The sequence below is a fragment of the Platichthys flesus genome, chromosome 17 (genome assembly GCF_949316205.1).
Source record: "Platichthys flesus chromosome 17, fPlaFle2.1, whole genome shotgun sequence".
Lineage (NCBI taxonomy): Eukaryota > Metazoa > Chordata > Actinopteri > Pleuronectiformes > Pleuronectidae > Platichthys > Platichthys flesus.
Window position 1 is genome coordinate 3,829,484 of NC_084961.1, and position 20,249 is coordinate 3,849,732.

General features: G+C 43.7%; 1 protein-coding gene across 1 annotated transcript; it reads right to left on the reverse strand.

The window, feature by feature from the left end:
* Positions 1-900: 900 nt before the first annotated feature.
* On the reverse strand, positions 901-20,135 carry kiaa0319l (KIAA0319-like ortholog). The gene is made up of 24 exons (XM_062409416.1): positions 19,997-20,135; positions 17,858-18,401; positions 15,716-15,927; positions 14,792-14,902; positions 12,690-12,958; positions 12,164-12,497; positions 11,014-11,112; positions 10,444-10,541; positions 10,238-10,325; positions 9,289-9,381; positions 9,068-9,200; positions 8,826-8,931; positions 8,600-8,722; positions 8,398-8,521; positions 7,026-7,158; positions 6,629-6,777; positions 6,357-6,508; positions 5,951-6,089; positions 5,265-5,424; positions 4,974-5,116; positions 4,667-4,789; positions 4,449-4,539; positions 4,238-4,329; positions 901-3,923 (listed from the first exon to the last, which is right to left on the reverse strand). The coding sequence occupies exons 4-24, from the start codon at positions 14,886-14,888 to the stop codon at positions 3,727-3,729; spliced, it is 2,943 nt and encodes a 980-aa protein (XP_062265400.1). The 5' UTR covers positions 14,889-14,902; positions 15,716-15,927; positions 17,858-18,401; positions 19,997-20,135; the 3' UTR covers positions 901-3,726.
* Between the last annotated feature and the right edge of the window lie 114 nt (positions 20,136-20,249).

Here is a 20,249-nt window from a genome sequence, read left to right on the forward strand (position 1 = left end):
GTGTGATGCATGGGGCTCAAACATGTGTGCAGATGTTTCCTGGCTCCTGGTGTGAGGCCTGGTATTTACTGCACATGTGTGAGATGTGTGAAAGCAGCTGTACCTGCAGGAAATACTCTTAAACTCTCTGTGCTACACCCAGCAAGGGACCTGACATCTTTGTTTTGGGGGTCTCAGAAACTTCACTGTTGCTGTAAGATGAGATCAAACTGTATTGATTTCCACCCACCAGGGGAGGTAGGTCAGGGAGTTGTGCACGCCCGGGTCCATTTAACCCAGTTGATCACAGACTAGACGTTGACTGTCTCGGTAAATCTAAGCTAAGGGGAGATTATTACATAACAGCTGTAAGAGGCTGAGTGGTATTAAGCCTGAGGAGTGAACTGGTCTTTGGAGAGGTGGAGGTAAACGTGGACGTGGAGCGGAGGTCACAGATCAGTGGCCTCATGGACAAACAGGTTGGATGTTTATTCTCCTACATAAATCACCATCATCGAAGGGACTTCACATTTTAAAATGAGGCAAACTTCTATCATGAGCAGTTACGGCCTCTCATCATACGGCACATTGTTTTAATGGAGCAGCAAAGAATCGAGGTTAATGGGATCACAAGTGTGGAAACAAACAAGGCAATGACAGCACAACTGGTTTGTATCAGGGTTTGTGCAGCAACAGTGGAGTGAGAGTGTGTGTTCGAGGGAGAGTTTGAAGGAGGGAGGGCTGCATTTAAGATGAGCGGTGGAAATACCGCTCATCTACTATTGGATAATGTTGTTGACATTTGTCTTTGATTCACAGCTGGGACATAGAGACAAACAGAGAAATAGTAGGATATGGAAATAAAAAGATATTCAGTTAATAATGACTAGTGTAGAAAATATCAAGAAACAAGCCGACGTGTCTGAGAAAACGCAAGAACAAACATTTTTATTTGAATTTACAGATGATCCAGTTGCATCAGGTCTGGTCACACACACAAAGAAAGAAAGAAAAAAGGAAAAACTTCACTGAAACAATTTGTTTTAAATTAAATTCCCTTCATTTAACAGTTGCTACCTTTTTGTCTGTCTGCCTTCACAGTGCACTTCAGTAGAGTTGAGGTCAATTCACTAACGTCGACAAATCCCAAACGTGACGGGATAATGTTTCTAATGTAACATGAGAAAAGATGAATTTTGCATCGTTAAATAGTTTTTTATATATTTATTTGAACTTTTGGTGAAAGGTGAAACGCCTGAAAAAGATATGAGTGAATTAACGCACGAGTCTTGGTAATGACACCAGTATAATTTACAATGATGTGCAACAAAAAGGAAAGAAAAGGGAAATGGCTCAAATATAAATTATATAAGATGAGGTTTTACAGTGTTTGCGCTTCGATTCACTTGATTTTACTTTGCCTCGCAGAACCTGGCAAAAATGGGACCAGACATTCAAAACCAATAATAAACCTCTGAGCTGGTTCTGGCGCTCAGAACAGTAGAAGTAACATCAGCATGAAGTGACTGATCAGTGAGAAACGTGATTGCTTATTTCACACAGAGTATGAGTCAAACAGAGTTAACACCGTACCCTTTCCACATTCAACAACCAAAGAAAAAGTGCCTCATGGATCAGTTTCACAAAATCAACCACACTCTGAGGCGTCGTAAAGAGGAGTCACATGGTAAAGTTCTCATTCAGCGCAGTCCGGCCCCGAAACTTCTCTGATTACTGCTCCATTGTTTTTCCTTCTCTCTGTTTCTACAGACTTCCTACTGTGTCCTGGTGTTTCCACAGCGAGGAGCTCCCCTGAGAAGAAGCAAACCTCGCTCAGATTAACCTCCTGATCTTTGTCGTGTTTGTGGGAAGAAATAATTTGTTTCTCAAGGATTAAGCTCGGTTTTGAATGAGGACACAACTCGATTTTTATAACAAATGGAGGATTAGTTGTGATTTGGTTTGTCTCGGTTGTGTCACTTAAACAAATGTTCTTTTTTTGTGATCCTCATGTTACACTTAGAGAAAATATGCCAATTGAGAAGCAAAGATAAACGTGGTCTTCCGGATGATAATAACCTCCGACAAGGAAGTTATGTTTTCATTGCCTTTTGTCTGTTTGTCAACAAAATTACACAACTCTAATTTTGGAGCGAATCTGGAAAAGGGCTCCAGGAATGTTTTTATTCACTTTCCCCTTTTTCCTTCACATTTTCCCAGATCTCCTTAGAAATAATGAATGGATCTCAATTAAACCAATCAGACTTGTTTACGGGACTGATATTCATGAGTCGGTGTAATTTGGTGCAGCTTGGTTGAATTTAAAAAGGGACTGTTGGGCCTTTGCAGAGGTTTGAAATTCCAGAAACAGCTGAAGCTCGTCCTATCCTGTTCTCTAAAGCAAACATGTACATACCAAATCACTGAAGTGGCCTCAGGACATGAGCTGCATCCAGGTTGGAGAAACCACATCAGCTCATTTGATGTTTAAAGTCGAGGAAATACAGCGTTTTCTACACTGAATGCAGCAAAGTTGTTTGTTTCCAGCTGAAGTTCCAACTTTAACCATCACAGATCAACCAACGAGACAAAGTAAGACACAACCTGACAGGAAATCAAAAGTGCACGGACAATTAATCACAGCGTAAAGGTTGTTTGTTTAAAAAATAAAATAAGAGTGGTCTTCAAGGTTCAAGCAGTCGTTACATGAGATGATGGAGGAATCAGTGTCGGGACGTTTCTGTGAACTTCATGTCCGTCTCCTCGTTATCTACCCCCCCCCGCTGAGAGCAAACTCATTAACGTTGTGTGATCCAGTGTGTGAGTCTTTGTGTGTGTGTTCCAAGGGATTTAATCCACAGAGAAAACCTTCACAATAAAAGCACAGTGCTTCTGGGCTAACCGCCATAACTGACAACATCGCGACTCTTCCTGGGGTTGTTGCATAACAGACAAAAAAAACAAACTGTGCACATCTTTTGCCACAGGAGCCAAACTAATCCACACATAGAGCCAACACACAAACATGCAGGCGGTCATATTGTACCACAACTGCAATCTGACTTGTCATGCACAGTTTCTTTTGTTGTTGTCCGATGCGGTTTTGTTGTGTTTTTCCTTCACGTGATTCTCAGAACACAATCCCCAGAGCAGAGATGACAGTTGGTTTTAACATGGCGCCGTTTGGTAGCACCAGGTCGACCTCGAACATAATGTGTGCGAACATGCACGTGTACAAGAGGCAATGAGTGAGCGTGTCAAGTGGCTGGTTTTCGTGTCATCGCAGCACTGGTTTGTTTTGTGTGTGTTTTATCAAATCCAGGAAGTCAAGTGTAACTCAGGCTAGTGTTCTCTCCCGCGGCCTCAGTCAGAGGGTGACAGTACATTCTTTTTGTCTCTGTGTGTTAAATAATAGGGGTCTATGTTATATTTTATACAAAACACAGTGCTCTCCCCAGAATTCTCATTTAACGTTTTAGTTCTTTCCTTCCAAGTTGGATCAGTGTGGGAATCAGGGATGTTCCAGTATGATGGTGGTTTTTCTGTGCCAGTGGGACAACATGTTTCCAGCATGTTTTTCCCTCTCTCCCTTTTTTTTAATCCAGGTGTCCCGCTGTCCGACTTCATGGATGAGAGGTGTGAGGTTTTTGTGTTGAAGAACAACAAAAGAAGCAGAGGAAGCGTGAGGAACAGAGGGGTGGAGGAGGGATGTACGAGGGCCGTGGTGGGCTCCCCCCTCCTCTCTTGCTATAGCAGCTCCTCTCTTTGCTTCTTGCCCCTGACGGGTCCCTGGCCGTTCCTCAGGGAGCCGTTCTGGGGCCGAAGGAGGTGTCCCCGCTCCTGGTCCGTCCACGGGACCCCGCCGTGCCCCTCGTCGCTGTCCAGGTCGGAGTCCGAGTGCATGAGCGCGGAGGAGGTGGGGGCTGGGACGGGCTTCATGCGGGCTGGGAGGTGGGTGACGGTGCAGGAACACAGGGAGGACAAAAAGATTCATGACAATACAATATTTTAGAGCTGTAATTGTTTGATATAATCTGTTGATTATTCTATTGATGCATCATTTTGTCTTTTAAATGTGAGAAACAAAAAATGCAATGTATATTTTTCCACAGTCGAAACACATGGATCAAAACTGATCCAGGTTTTGGTATATACGAGTATACATTGAATCCGTCAGTGGAAGTTCCTACAACCTTTTTGAGATTTCGTCTATTATTCGAAGCTCGGATCATACGTTGATGTCGTGTGCGCGTCTCACCGACTCTCTGCGGCTGAAGCTCCAGACTGTCCTGCTCCTCCGCCTCCAGCATCTTGTATCGACTTTTACTTCTGCGCACTTTGCTCTTTCGTCTTCCAGCGACAAAAAAAAACAGAACATCAGCCGTTGGTGTGGTGGTGTAGTAAGAAAATTCGAATGTCTTTCTCCCCAAAACACAAATATATAAATACACATTATAAGTTGAACTCACCTTTTGCAGCAACACACTATCCCCCAGACAAGTGTTGCCATTGCAACCACAATCATAAAAGATGCTATAGTCACATAGAGCACGCTCCACTCTGAAAGCAAAACAATAAGCAGAATTAAAATAACATACGAGCAGATCAAATATGTCTCATTGAGCCTGGAACTAAAATTGCATATTCAAAATAAAACTATGTTGATTCAAGCTTGTTGATCTCTCACCACAGTTGCTCTCTGCGTCTCCGAGCTGAGCACTGATGAAGTTCTCCATCCAGAAGGGATGACAGACACATCGCCGCGTGAACGAGTCACACTCGCCGTGGCCGGAGCAGTTCAGCTGGCAGACTGCAGAGGAGGTGACAGAGTGATATGAAACATAAATCTACCTTTATTTGACTGACATTCATATTCTCGATTTTATATTCACATCCAGTATTTAGAATAACAAATTAACATCATCTCTCTCCTCTTATCTCTTTCCTTTTGTTGTGCGTCCCCCTGTATATAACGGTATTTCTCAGGTACTCACTGACTGTGTCCACACGTCGAGCCTTGTATATGAGGAAGTCGTTCTTCTGTTTGCGCAGTTTGTTGCGTAGGCCAAGTGCAACGCTGTGACCGGACAGAGGGGGGCGCCCCGGACCGCCTGACACCAGGAAGACCAAACGAGTGCTGAGGAGGAAAAAAAGAAAATATCATTCCAACCAATTCCATGATACATTTGTGTGTCTTGTTTGTGTGAGGTTGAGGAAAGAGAGAAATCAAATTTACTACTACATGTATTACAGATTTATTCATTAGTATTATTATTACAACTCACCTGTGCTCATTATACGCACGGATCTCTCGCACTATGATGTCACTGTCCAGCACGCCTAGTAGAACCCCAACCTGGCGCAGCAGCATGTCCCGCTGCCGGTGGGAGACCTGCGATACTGAAACCTCCAACACCAGCTCCACCAGGTCCCGCTCCCACATGTCTGACACAGAGAGAGAGAGAGAGAGATTTAAAATAAAAGCACATGGAAAAAGGTGGGATGGGTGGAGGAGAAGAGAGGAGGGAGTGATAAGGAACAAGGAAATGAGGAAAACAGGATCCACCCGACTCTCTGAGATCTGGGAAAGAGGCCAGAGCACCAAGCGATGGATTAGCTTCTGGCTGAGTGTGTGTCTGAGCACCGTATGTCGCACACTGAACTGTTCAACCTTCTGCTGTTGGTTGTGAGTGTCTGGCTGTGTCGGCACCATTTGTATAAGATACTTATTTAAAGGAGGAAAATATAATATATAGTCTACAATAGTCTTTTATTATTAGTTAACAACCTAGGAGGTATTTTGAGATACAATTCTAGTCACAATAGAGCTGGTTTAAAATCAGCCTCTCTCTCTATATATGTTTGCTTCTAAATTCGACTATAAAATAAGACTTTGAATAGAAGGGTTAGTTTAACAGTTGTTTTCCAACATTTAGGAAGTGTGTGTCTGATGTATGTGTGTTCACTTCACCTGGTTTGACCTCCAAGGTGCCCCTGTCAGTGCTGGTCTGTCCTTTGCTGTCAGTTACTAACAGATGGAAACTGTACTTCCCAGCCACCAGGTTTCCCAGGAACAGCACAGCCTGGTGGTCAGAGTTGTTCAGTACGTCCTGGTGGAACAAAAAAAAAAACACAAAACCTGTAACTTATATTTTCAAACAATGGAAACATCCAAATTCACTAACAAATTTATTATATAAACATATTTCTAATGCGATTAAAAGACTTGACCATGAATCTCCATTTACCATGTACAGATCAGATTCAGCTCAACACGATCAGAGTAAAACACAATTAACAGAAACTTTATAGTATTTAGTTGAATTAGTTAAAGCTGAAAGTATTAAAGTATTTAAGTAGATGAAAGTCTGGCTCACTCCTGCCGCAGGGCTGCTGTCGTCCCTCGTCCACAGGAAGGTGACTCCACCTTTGTCGTCGGTTGTGTGAGATCCGTCCAGAGTGGCGGTCCTGGCCGGCAGCGAGACAGGAGGACTGGAGAGGACGTGAGCCACCGGCGGTTGGTCCAGCTCTGGTGGGAAAAAATTGTTAAAAGATGTTAGATGCAAAACGACCTTTTCAACATACAACTCAAAATATGCTGATACACGGTGAAGTGAACAAACACACACAAACACCTGCATCTCCTCACCTTCTCTGACGATGACCGTGACCGTGTCGGTGCTCTTCAGATTCCTGTCGTCCGTCACCGTCAGGGTGAACTCGTACCTGCCGACCTCAAGACCTGTCATCGTGGCGACGGCGGCGTCTGGGTTCTCAATCTTCACATTATTAGGACCACTGAGGAACGCACAGAAACAGAGCGAGAGAGAGTCAGAGGGAGATATCTTTGTGGAAAGACTTTGACCTGGATCCGTCTGCGTTTGAATTCCACTTCTATATATTTGAAAAGGAGCTTTACATTGACTCATTCAGCTCTGACGTGAGCTTTCTAATGAGTGTTAGAGCAACAGCATCAACTGGAAAATAAGATAGTGGCTTCATTGCCATTAGAAATGTGTGTGTGCGTAAGCCTGTGTCTTACAGACCTGGTTTGTTCCCAGTGGTAGGTGGCGATCTTCTGATCGTCGCTGCTCTTACTGCCGTCCAGTGTGGTTCTGTCCACCGGCAGCGTCAGCTCCTTCTCTGGTCCGGCATCTGCTACGGGTGGTTTATTGTTTTCTGGAGGGTGAAATGACAAAAAGAAAAATTCAATCAGCACAAATCTACACTGTACAATCTGCAGACCGCAAATGGCTGTGGAAAATAACATGATAGAGCAAGCAAGAGGAAGAGAAACACAAAGACAATCTTCATAATTAATAACACAAACCAGTAAGATCCAGAAAATATTCAAAACTATACCTTCAGATCAGCATTTCTATTAGAATCACTATTATACACTAACTGCCCTCTTTCAGATATTATTACCCACATGTTGGACACAGTCTGACCTTGCAGGTGGATGTGTGTCAATGCCACGGGTCCTGTTTAAACACTGAAGTTGTCTCGCCAGTGTGGATAGTCTACACTCATCGGGTTATGTACACACACACAATCGCTTCCCAAACAGAGAGGGCGCCGCTCAAACCTGCTATTGACATCTTTCTCAGGAGGTCAGATCACAAGTGAACGCCTCTAACTTCTGATTGGATCTCACTTCGCTGCTTTATACGCAAATCAACATGCACGTCATTTCTGTTTGGAACGACAAAGTGATGCTGTTTGATTGGACAGATGGGTCTACATGTGGGAGTCAGTGTTGATGTTGTGTAATCAACGTATCAGCAGGGAGTTTAAAAATACTTTAAATGTATTAAGTAAATTTCTGCTAAACACATTAAAAAAGGTACAAATACATCATAACTGTCCCTCAGTGAACTGCTCACACTTCATGTCTGTATTTGCATAAAGCCTGTGAGTGAGAGAAAAGCACTCATGTGGAAGTGGAGTTTTACATGTGGAGATAAGGAGGTTAATAAAGTCGCAGTTTGAAATGGTGCACCAATACAGACAGCTGAACAAACAAGCTTGGTACTCAGACGAGCGCATTCCTCCACCATTGTCAACATCAGGATTTCCTTCCACCAGATTCTGATTATTGTTCAGATCAACATTTAACTGTACAAACTAAATTATTTCCTGAGAAATTGAAATGCACCAACAAGACAAAGAATTGTTTGACCTGCACTAAGTTTAATATGCTCTCTCCTGGCCCTCGTCTTGTCTTACTAACCTTTGGTGCAAATCAGTGACAAAATTAATGGGAATTTACTTAGTGTGAGTTAATGATTGAGTGCTCTAAAGAAGGAAAGGGGTAAATAAATCTGTAATGTCCTCAGTAGCTGATTAATTTAATATATTTCACGGAGTTGCTGAGGCAGTATTAACAGGATTTCCCCCCCTCCCCCAGCCATTTACCTGGTTGCACAATGACCGTGACCTGGGCGGTTTCCTGCTGTCCGGCTGAGTCGGTCACAGTCAGCTGTAAGGTGTAGTCTCCCTCCTGCAGCGCTGACAGCTGCAGGATCGGTGTCCGGACACCCTGAAAAGACGCCACCATTAGGTACGATGCACTTAGAAGACGACAGGTTTGAATGGGCAGAGTCATCAAGTGTCTCACCTGCATCTCCGCCACTTTATCTTTGCTCTCCCGGGTGAGGGACCACTCGTACAACAGGGAATCATGGTCGTCTGTGCTTTGGTTGCCGTACAGAGTGATGGAGTTCCGTGGCAGCTGGATGACCTGAATGACGCAAGAGGGAAGATCACCTTCTGGACACCGGGAGCAGTAAACAACTTATTTACATTAAAGAACTGAGCCTTGATTATTGGAAATGAATATAGACCTGATTTGGGCCGGCATTGGCCACAGGCCTGTAGTCCTTGGCTTTGTGGACAGAGAGCGTGGCCAGGGTCGAGTTTGTGGCTCCGTCCGAGTCCGTCACGGTCAAACTGGGAGAAAAACACCAGTCAACACATTAAATAAAACACTAAATAGAAATTCTATAATATCATACGTTTGAGTTACTTGAAATCAGAGTGTTAGTAACTTTAACTTGAGTCCTAGAGAAGTGAGGTCCACCTGTACCTGAAGGTGTAGTTCCCAGGCAGCAGGTTGGTGAGGGTGAGGATGGCGGTGTTGGCAGAGACCTTCTCCTCCCTCAGGGGACCTTTGACCTCTTCCCAGAGCCAAGCCACCACTTTGTCATCATCGGTGCTCTCTGGAAATGAAGAGATAAGGAATGTTTCAGCTTGTGTTGAATACATTTGTGTGTATACGCGAGTGTGTGTGTGATGTGGGAGACTCACGGCTGCCGTCTATCACCGTAGAGCTGGTCGGCAAGGAAATCTCCTGGAACTTTGGGGAAACGATGGCAACAGGCGGCTTGTTTATCCGCGGCTCTGTTCGATGGAAAACAAGAAATTAGATTATAACCTTGTGTGTCTGGAAAGCAGCCTTGTCTCCCAGCAATAGGATCTGAGTTTATACAGATAACAGGAGGCGTGGACTGGTCTCATTTACAAATATTAGTCACAGCCCTCTGTGATTGGACAAAACAACAGAAACAATTAAGTATAGCATTTCAGTAAATATCCTGTAGGCATTTTGCACAAGTGTTATACGAGTGTGATGTGAGTCGCTTTGCCAAACGGTCAAGTTTCAGTTTATAGTAGTAGTGAAGACTTTGACTTAATTTATATAATAAAATATATTAGCTGCATTTTCTGATATAGAAATAATACTGATTTGATAACTAATGAAATCTTAACAGGAACATGGATACTTGAACTAAACAGCCAGAAAATGTGTTTTTGTAGAATTTTATAATTTCACAATGAAGTTGGCCACCAAATTCTTGGATAGGAAATTTTATTTGTGTGGAATTTTGTGAGAATTCGTGAGTTATGGCAATCAAAGCTACATTGCCTACAACTCACGGATATTATGTTTTCATCAGCAAAAACTACTCAAACAATTTCCATGAATCAGGGGTGGGTTATGAGCCAGAGAAGAACCCATTAAATGTGGCAGGAGATGTGAATAAAGGGCAGATCCAGTATTTTCCATCAGGTCCCTCTTGGCAGAGCTATGCACTCTACAAGCTCCCTGCTTGTGTTTTGGTTATTTCATATCTGCAGTAACCTTGATTTGTTTTGAAAAGGAACCCATTAACAAATCACTCCTACGAACAGCTTTTGGAGCCATTAGAATATTATTAGAATATATTTTTATACAGTGCTGAATGTTGGACCTGACCTGGTTTGACTGTGACATTGACGTAACCTTCTCCGTGAGCCCCCTCCCCGTCCACCGTCAACTCAAACTCATACAGGCCCACCGTCAGCTGAGAGAGGGAGAGCACAAAGAGGGAGTGACCTTTGTGTGTCCTTCATACACATGTAAAACCTTCTGCTGATGTGTTTAGTGAAGCAGAATATGAATACGTGAGCTGCGTTCTGTACCTTGCTGAGCTTTAGCGTCTTGCTGTCCTTTCCTTCCACCTCCCCGCTGTAATCTTTGGGATGTGTAATCAGACGCCATTCAAATTCATATTCTGTCCCTGTAGAGAAGCAGCAACATTTAAATCAACCAGGACATTAAACAAAACTGCTCATGCAAAAGTGTGGATTATATCCGGATGAAAGATTCTGATATCGTAGGAGCTCGTCAAGGGAGCGGATCAAAGGATTAACAAAATGATGACGAGCATTTCTCCTGGTAACTGTATAATCTCTTTCCAGTCTGGATAAAAAAATATCTCTGGCAGGTGTTTAGCACGACAAGCGGAATGCTGATGGTGACTCAGGGATACAACTGTCAAGGAGGTTGAATTACATTACTCATTGACATGTGACACAACACTAAATGAGCGTTTGCCCCTAAGCTACATAGCAAGTCAAACTATCTTCTAACCATTTACAAACTAGAAGGGCAACAATAATAATCCTAATAAAAATAGATCTGCATGCATTAGCGATTGCCAAAATAATCAGTTTTAATGAGAAAACGTGGAAGACAAAATATTCACACACCTTCTGGTGATGCTGGGACCACAAAGGCGTTGAGTTCGACCGAGCTGCGGGGAAGCGTCACCTCCACGCTCTCCCCCGCTGACACCACCAGTTCCTTCACTGCCGGGGAAGACAACACAGGATCAGACACTTTGCCAAAATGACAGCATGATGACCGCCAAAGTTGGCACGGCAAACAAAAGCTTGGAACTGGTCGAAAAATGGCGCATTAATCAACAGATCTTTGAATCACAGATCTTTTCTCTAGAGATATATTCCTGAGGAGCTGGTGGAGACCAAACACAGAGCTAAAAGGAGGTCGGACACTGAAATTACAATTATCAGGTGGACAAAAAGAAGAATACAACTGAGCATTAATGTTCCACCATCTCTAGAAGTTATGTAAACAGGAAACAGCTCGAGAGGTGAGACTGTGTCTCGCAGCTCATTTCTGTTTCCTGATAGTTAACCAAAAAGCTGCATGTTTGAAAATGAGCTCCTGTAATTCACCCACTGCTGCAATTCCATAGTGTTTTAGGCGAATTACAAGAATGATATTTAAATAAAAATCCGGATTTTTTTGTATTCGAATATCAAAGAATGAAATCTAAATCACAGAATATAACAACTACACAATTAGTTTTACAGACCGACTGGCAAAAGACTCCACTCCTTCTAAACCTGCACCCTCTGTTTACTTTAAAACCAGCTCAGCTCGTTATTTATTCTGGTGAATCTGTTGCCAGTTAAAGACTCTTCAGATTTCCTCTTAAGTTCCGTGCATTGTTTTTGCCATTTTTCAAGTAAAGGTCAAATCGGTGGGGAAAGAATTGTCCTTCAAGCGGAGGAGAAAGTGATCATTCGAGTCATTCCTGTTTATAGAAGCCAGGCAGGCCTCAGCACATTCCTATTGATCGCACTCGTTTGGCTTCACACTCACACTGCTGCTTTCATCTGGGAAAAATAACATCTGCGCACTCTGCCATAAAATCTGTGGGCAAAGTTCATCTTTGTTTTGTCAAGAACGGGCAGTAAAGGAGGTTTTTGACCTGAAAGTCAAGGCTGCACAGCTACAGAGCTGTACCAATATATATGAGCTCATGAGTAATAAATGGAGACAAGACAAATTACTGAATCTGCTGGAAATAGGCTATCTCTGACATTTGCTTACCAGCCTGTGTTGTAGTGGTGATGGTGGCAGCTTCAGTCGCTGTGGGTGAGATGACATCACTGCCATTGGAAGACTGAGGAGTATCAACAGTGTTGTGCGGTGTCGTCGAGCTAAATTGTGATGGAACCTCAGAGGAGTCCGAACTCCCATTGGTTGAATGGCTGAGGTTCTTCTGGGGCTTCTGAAGAAGGGGGATGGTGCTGGGTACAGGAAGTGTTGGATGATCTGGTTCCAGGTTTGGACGTGCCGTGTCATTGAGGTGTCCTGTGTGCGGCGGGTGGCTTCCTGTTTGCGGTGCATTGCGAGCCTGTCTACGTCTCGCTGTGATGGGACCCTTAAAGTTACAGAAAACAGAGAATTTAAGAAAGATACTTATATGGAATACAAATATATTAATTTATCTCTCTTCTATGAATATCAAAAAAGCTGCTGTTACCCGGCCCAAGTACTAGTGCTCTCTTTCTCTTTCAGAACAATTCGAGCAAATTGGTCCGATTAATAAAATCACAGACAGCCGTAGCGATACCTTGGAGATCAGCTGCAGGAAACCAAGAGACTCCTGGTGGGGCTGGGGCAGGAAGGAGACAAGGCAGCCCCCCTTCTGGGAGCATCTGAGGAGCACACAGCGTCCGCCGAGGCTCCACACGGCATCGCAGCTCGGCTCTAAGCAGCAGGACTCCCAACACGTCGCCCCGGCTCTTCCAGTTGCTAGAGGATACCAACCCAGGCCGATGGTGCTGCTCCAGTGGATCCCCAGCACGCCGCCGGTCACCCGGCAGAGATCTGCTGACACACCTGGAGCAGGACAGAAGCCAGGGGGGGGGGGGGATCAAAATGATGATTTTCTGTACTCATAACTACAATAAAAATTTCAGAAGAGATCAATCTCTTTGCATTAAGATCACATAAAGACGTTGGTGGTGAAAGGGAGAAGAACGGTTTATATAGATTCTAAAGATGTTTGTGATGCATGTAGTTTGATCAAAGAGACCATGGATCTGCTACTGCAGCGCTTTGCAAGCTTTCACTTGTTCATATCAATCAGGGGCATTGTTGACTACTCTTGGCAGCGTTGCAGGCAAAAGGGCGAAGTGAAACCCACAGTGAATTCCAGCTCCTGACCAGTGACACTTAACAGATTAGGCTCTGGCTGAACGTTTCTCAGAAAGGCCGACATGCGGCCTCTGTTTGAGCAGTCAGCCAAGTCAGCAGCTGAAAGAGGAAGTGAACCTTTTCCCTGACAAAACAAGATGCTGATTAAAACCCAAAGCACAGTAAGCAGAACGCACACCACTCCACCCGCTGAGCCAGACTGTCCGGCTCATATCAGCAGTGCAGTGAGCTGAGACATTCAGCTGCTAAGCGCCTGTGTGTGTTTCCTCCTCAAGATCGTTACTTCGGATGATAAAACCATTCTGATTCCAGCCCTATTTATATCAAACTAGTTAAATCCATCCAATGTTCCAGAGGAGACCTTTGCTGAGCAGCCAAGGACAATAAAACAGCTGCTTTTATAACAAAGCACAGAGTGTAAAATGGCAGGTTAGATTTCACCATTAAGTCAGTGTCCTCAGCAGATGACAAACTGACAGTAACAGCCCAGGATGAAGGTAGTGAAGCGGAGTCACTGAATAAATAAATCCAATATTGGGAACTTGTTCGGTCTTGCAGACTATACACATAGATAAACCAGGTGCCAATTATAAAGTGTAAATACTGTAACCCATTTAAAACAGTACATTCATCTGCCCTTATTTAGATTCTGCTAATTAAAGCAACAGAGGTGCATCGAACCAGTGCTGTTAGTTCTGCAATAGATCAACAAAATCAGGTTGATAATCTCCGACAGACCCCAGAATCTTTGTTAAACTTATTAACCTGAAGATTTCACCCCTGATTGATCGGGACTGGCTTCAGAAATAAAACAGGAGAGCAGCTAGAGCATACGTTTAATCTGCATGTCCTTGGAAATTACCATGTTTGACCCTGGTGATCTGTAAACACAGGAAATGACAATACCTCTATATACCTAATATTTTAAAGAGACTTCCAAACCAGTGAATGTTGCTCCCATAGAAACACTACACCAGGGGTGACTTTATGGGATGTGTCAGTGTAACTCAAGGCAGGAAAAACACAGGTCTTGCCACACACAAAAACACACAAAAGCACTAATGTTTGTTTGAGAAGGGGGTGTCATCCCACCCCTTGTCCACTGTTAGTCTGTCCCCTAGCCCTCAACACACACGCACACACGCACACACACAGTGTCAACCCACAAGGCCCTTATTGTCCTGTTTCACATTGTAGCCCACAGAGTGGAGGGGCATCTGAAAGCAGACACACACAAACAAACACACTCACAATAGGGATGTGAACAATCCTTTGTGTGCCGACCTCAGTTTGGAGGTACAGTAGATAGACTAATAATCCAAAACAATGCAAGTGTCATAATCGCATTCTAAGACGGATGAAGTCCCACCCTGAGTAATCAAAGGTGTGTGTGAATCTCCTGTGTAGATGAGCACTGGTGATATTAAAAAGGCACAGACGCTTTTCTTTATCAGTCCTCGGTCAACAAGTGTGTGTTTGTCTGCTGAGTTCATGCTGGCGGATGGTTTGTTTTACCTGTGGCTGGAGCCAGGAGCCAGAGGTAGGTCAGCGGCAGGAGGGCGAGGTGAGGTGAGCTCCAGGTGAGCAGCTTGTGGTCGTGTGCATAGGACATGTTCCTTAAAGGACCTGCAAAGAGCAAACAGAAGGACTTGAGTGCACTTCATCCTCTGAGTCAGTCTCTGCAAACTCCAGACAAACATCAGTCAAACCCAACAAACACTTTATTAATTTCTAAATCTTAAAGTTGCTAAATTCAATTTTTAAACAAATAATGCCAACATGTGCCCATTTTACGAGGTACAAATATGAAAAGTTGGGTCATTTTAGATTTGGCTTTGAAGCAGCAGCAGAGGAGGCAACAGATCCGAACCAGTGTGAAAGGAGGATGGTGACCTTACAGGACCGATGGGTGTCCCCACCTTTAATTCCAAAACGCAGTCATGCTGAGTACATTCACACATTGTGGGCGTGATCCTGCCACCTTTGTTTGGCTCTTTTCTAAACAAACAAAGCAGGGATCATGGAGCAGCCTTCTTAACTGCTACAGTATAATGCTATCAAGCTACAGTATAATGCTATCAAGCAGTATTAGGATTGGTTTACTGAGACATCAGGTATATTTCCTATTCAGAGCTGGAACGAGCCGATTAACAGACCGATATATGCAATAGTAATAGACACTGAGGAAAAAGATGAACATCCAACTTTAAAAAAAAGGTAGTTGAAGGGAAGCTAAGGAGCATAACTGTAACTTAAAGGCTTCATGTTCATTTAAAAGACATTGACCATCAATGCAAAATAAAATAAGCAAGAAAGTCTCGAGACCCAAGGGTGGTCTAGAGACTTCCACCTCATCAGCAGGATCTACGGTTGGTTTACTCAAACAGTCGGCAAAAAGCAATCAAGCACGCCCACTAAAAAACACACCACTTCGTTTACCTTTCTCCCGACCAGGCGGAGGAAGCAAAGGAATGCAGGAAGAGGAAGAGAGAGAGAGAGAGAGAGAGAGCGAGAGAGAGAGAGACAGCTTAGGTCGGCAGGGTGGTGCTGCAAGTCGTCGGGCGAAGACGGGTCAACACCGGCGCTCTGAGGAAGAGATCCAACATGGCCGTCTCCAGGTCCCTCACAGGCTCAGCTGCTCAAACACAGTCCTGGAGAGAGGTGGACAAAGAGACAAACATTACTTTACATGTTGATCATGTTATTTCCCCATCGGTCAAGGAGGTTATGTTTTCATCAACGCTAACCCTTACCCGAAGGATGGGTTATTGGTCAGCATTTTGGTGCAGAACCTGACATCTTGTGTTACACTTTATCTAACAAAGGGGCAAAGTTTATTGTGATCGCCCTCTGATACGAATCGTTCAGGTTTTTCCCCTCCACCTCTATTTTGAATTCAGACAGTCAACAGTGGATCAGCTACACAGAGAAGCAGTGTGAGGAATTCAGAAAACCTACATCCCATCAAACATTCATGCTCCCCAGAGAGAACAGAGCAGAGGAACTTTACTTACATGATGTGCACCGTTTTACAAAAGGACTGAGATAAAACACAGACTTTCATCAAGTCAGATACTATTTATAGAAAACGATTTCCCAATTCCCAGACCTGCAGAATACAAACACTCCTTTTTTCAAAGTGCCACAGAGAAAAGAACAGGAAAGGTTCCTCGTTTGATGACAAAACAAATACAACCAGTCATTACGAAGCACTGGTGCCACTATCCTGTTGACAGTGACTCTTCACATGACTCACGCCCTGTGAACACCTTCCGTTTCACCAGCAGCTCAAGCTGAACGGAAGCCAAGAAGAAAAATAAGATGAAGTGAATTGACATAATTCAGTCACAGGGTTTTAATCTCTCAGCCTTATGTGACGAAGACGTGGCTCAGCTCATTGTGAAGTCTGTCCTTCATCATCATGCGTCTGGCCCTCGGAGCCTTGCAGCCTAATACCCAGCAGGTGTGTTCATAAAGCACACATGGAGGACGGCTGTGTGTAGGAGAATACATAATTCCAACTCTCTTCTGTGCACACATTTTTCTTCTGTGCAATAATCACAGCAGTCGTTTTATCAAACCAATGCACTGCTCCTCAATCACATGATGCAAGTCACTGTGGGTAATAATGTTCAGGTTGGAGGATTCACAGGGTGAACATGAATCTATGATGCAATAATAATGTCACCACAGCTCCTTTATCCAGTTTGACAGCAGAGTAGAAAGTATCACAGTGTCTGAGTTGACTTCCTGTGACTCAATTTGCTTCTGTGCAGGAAGTGTGATGAGGAAGTTTCTCACTTCAAAGTAATTACTAGTGATTAGAAACGACACGTAATTTGTCACGTGAAAAGGAGTCGGACACAGATTGTTGTTCCTCTGCTTGTCTGAACCTGTTAAATTCAAAAACAAGTAACTGTGGTTGATTATTTGGTGAGAAGATTTTGGAGTTGGTCCGAGTAAGAGACATGTTCCCCCTCTTAAATTTCTTACAGCAGAAAAGAAAAATAAACGACTTCTATGGAGGTAACAGGGCTTATAGTCGGGAATCATGTTCTCTAGCTCTCTGGGTCAGTATTTACAATACACAAGTAACACAATCCTTTGCTGAATAACAACTTTACTGCAGCTGATAACTTTTGTAGTTTAATGAAAACATGTTTTTGTCTAAAATGGAAATTGTGTTAAAGTGAACTTTAACTGCTCTAGATCTGGAGACATGCCATTTTGAAAGAACAGTGATATCAATGTGCTGTAAACAAAAACACATGGTTTCCACAGGAGAATGTTAACGACATGTTTTGCCTCCTGCTGCTCTGCAAAGACGCTGCAGACATTGTCCTGTTGTTTGTTAACATGCGCCTGCTGTGTTCTTCATATATGAAAACCAAAGCTTAAAAAAATAATATCTGGACTAAATTGTCAGGACATTTTCTGAGGGGTTCTAAAAACAGCTCAAACTTAAAAGACCGGGAAATGTATTGCAAAAAATAGACCAGAGAGAATCCTGAAGCGAGACAAATACCAAACATTGAGTGTATCAGTGCAATCAATCATAAAACAAGAAATGCTGACACGAACCTGTAAAGTCTGCTTCCATATGTGAGGATCTGCATTCCAGCCCATGGATGCTTGAGCCTCAGCAGCTCGACTCAAAAATCACAGTCATCCGCTCAAATGCGCTTGTTTCTCTTCCAGGTAAAACCACAAAAATAGAATAAAATAAAAATCCAGGCCAAGAGGATTCAGAGGATTCAGTCCCTTCTTGAAGTCGCAGTAATAAAGAAGTTCTGTTCAGGTGCACTCGGTCACCTGGGCTGACGACAGCTCAGCCATTACAGACTTTTCAATGGCCGGTTCTCCCTTGAGAAACCTCTGCCGAACAATGATCTCTGTGACCAAGCACCCCCCCCTCTTGTATCTGGGGAGGACAAGTTCTTTCTCTCTTTCTCTCTTTGACTGTTTCTTCCTCCTCTTCCTCTCTCGTTCTCAGTTGCAGCATCCAGTAGCTGTATTGGATTCTCAGCAGACAGGTGTGTGGAGTCCCACGCCCCCGAGTTCTTCTGGCTGTGGCAGCAAACGGGGAAAATCTGCTTCTCTCTCCCAGTAGTCCCCTTGAGAAATCCTGCAAAACATGAATAATAATACAAATAAATCTCCCGTTGTGCTGTGACAACAACAGAAACCTCCTTCACGGCAGCAACAGTTCTAATACTAGGACTGAATTTCAATGGATACAATACAAGTATCACGGCAATACTATAATCCCCTGTGTATAGTTATTTCAGAAGAGATTTTACAGTCAGGTAACCGTACAATGGAGAAGAAAACTCTGACTGAAGAACATATTCAATTCATCCTTTACTGTTTATTGATTTTTCACCAAATGAATCATATCAGCTTTTTCCGATTGATTATTTCTGCCTTCCAGGGATAGCTAAACATCAAATGCACTTAATAGAATAAACAGAGAATGTTTTTATTGCTTCTCTTGAATTCATGACAATCTCACACCTGGTTTTCACTTCTTGCTTTTGACTGTTCTGTTTTCACTTCTTTCTAAATGGGGGTTTTCATTCTCTTCTCATGCGTGGACAAATAAAGATGAAACTGAAATGAAATTAACAGCAGGTCATATTTTCTTTACTTTCTTTCTTTCTTTGATATCCGTCGAGTTGTATATTAGGGTTTTGTTGCACACTTAACTTGAATGTAATGCAAAGGAGTAACGACCAAGATATCCATAATAATATAATATAGGGGTTTTTATCTCACATTGCTTTGTCAGAACCAGCTATAGGGAGATGGAACAGATGAAATGAGCCTGTACAGCAGACTCCAGCTCATTTACTGTGTCTACGTAGAATCAGTAACCACTTACTTCAATTGCATTGAATTTGGCTGCAAAGCTCCTCAAGTGTTAAGTGGACTCGAACTCCTAACCCACCCACCCCCCCGTCAGCACAGTGGTGAGCAGATCATGAGTGCATTTTCATTTGTGGGTTAACTTTCCCTTTAAGAACCTATAAGCTTGTTAAAGTGTCATGTTGAAAGGGAGGTGGGTGTGTACTCGGTTCATATTAGAGATGAAAGGGAAAGTTCATTGCTTAAAATAAGAAACAAGAATAGAAGTTATAGGGGCATCTATTTATATTATTAACTACAGCCTAATTCTATAAAATAGATTGATTGATTGATTGATTGATTGATTGACTGACTAAAGGTTAAATGAGTGTCTCTCAGTCTAATGAGCTGCACGAGTGCACTGCAGTGGGATGATATCCAGAGATATTTGAGCCAAAATGGAGGGTTCGTACATTATGTATCTTAGCAGCAGCAGCAGCAGCCAGGCAGTGTTCTCCTCTCAGGACGGTTCTTATCTCCTCGCTCGCGGACGGATCAGTGAACACAGGCCGGCGGCTGCAGCCTGCTGCCGCTGCACGATATCACATGTACACACACGGGACGCTGGGATCCATCAGGAGCCATTTGGTTTATCATGTGGAGGATTCAGCCCGACGTCCTGACACCGAGCCACGGAGCCGCCACACCGGCCCCTGTAACCCGGGGATCGCCGCTGCCTTGCGGGGCACCTTGAGGCTAACAGCTGCTGGCATCCTCCTCCAGCACAAACCATGCGGGAGGGTTCACGCGTTTTTTGTTCTTCTTTTAAACCCCGCAAGTGTCACGACGCGGCGAGAAGAAGAACCGGGGACTCACCGGAGCAGTAGGCGGCTGGAGGAGGAGCAGGTGGCGGTGGAGGAGGGTGGTGCACCTCGGGTCTGTGGCCGTGTCGTCGCTGTTGTTGTCCCGTGTGCCGTAGGTCCGAGTCCCGCTCCGCTCGACCAGCTGATGCGCCTGTGCCACCGCTGTCAAGCCAATATGAGAGATGCGCAGCACTTCCGCTGGCTGGATTTTCAAAATAAGGCGTTGACGTTTGACCTAAATTACACTTTTTTTTTTAAATAAAACA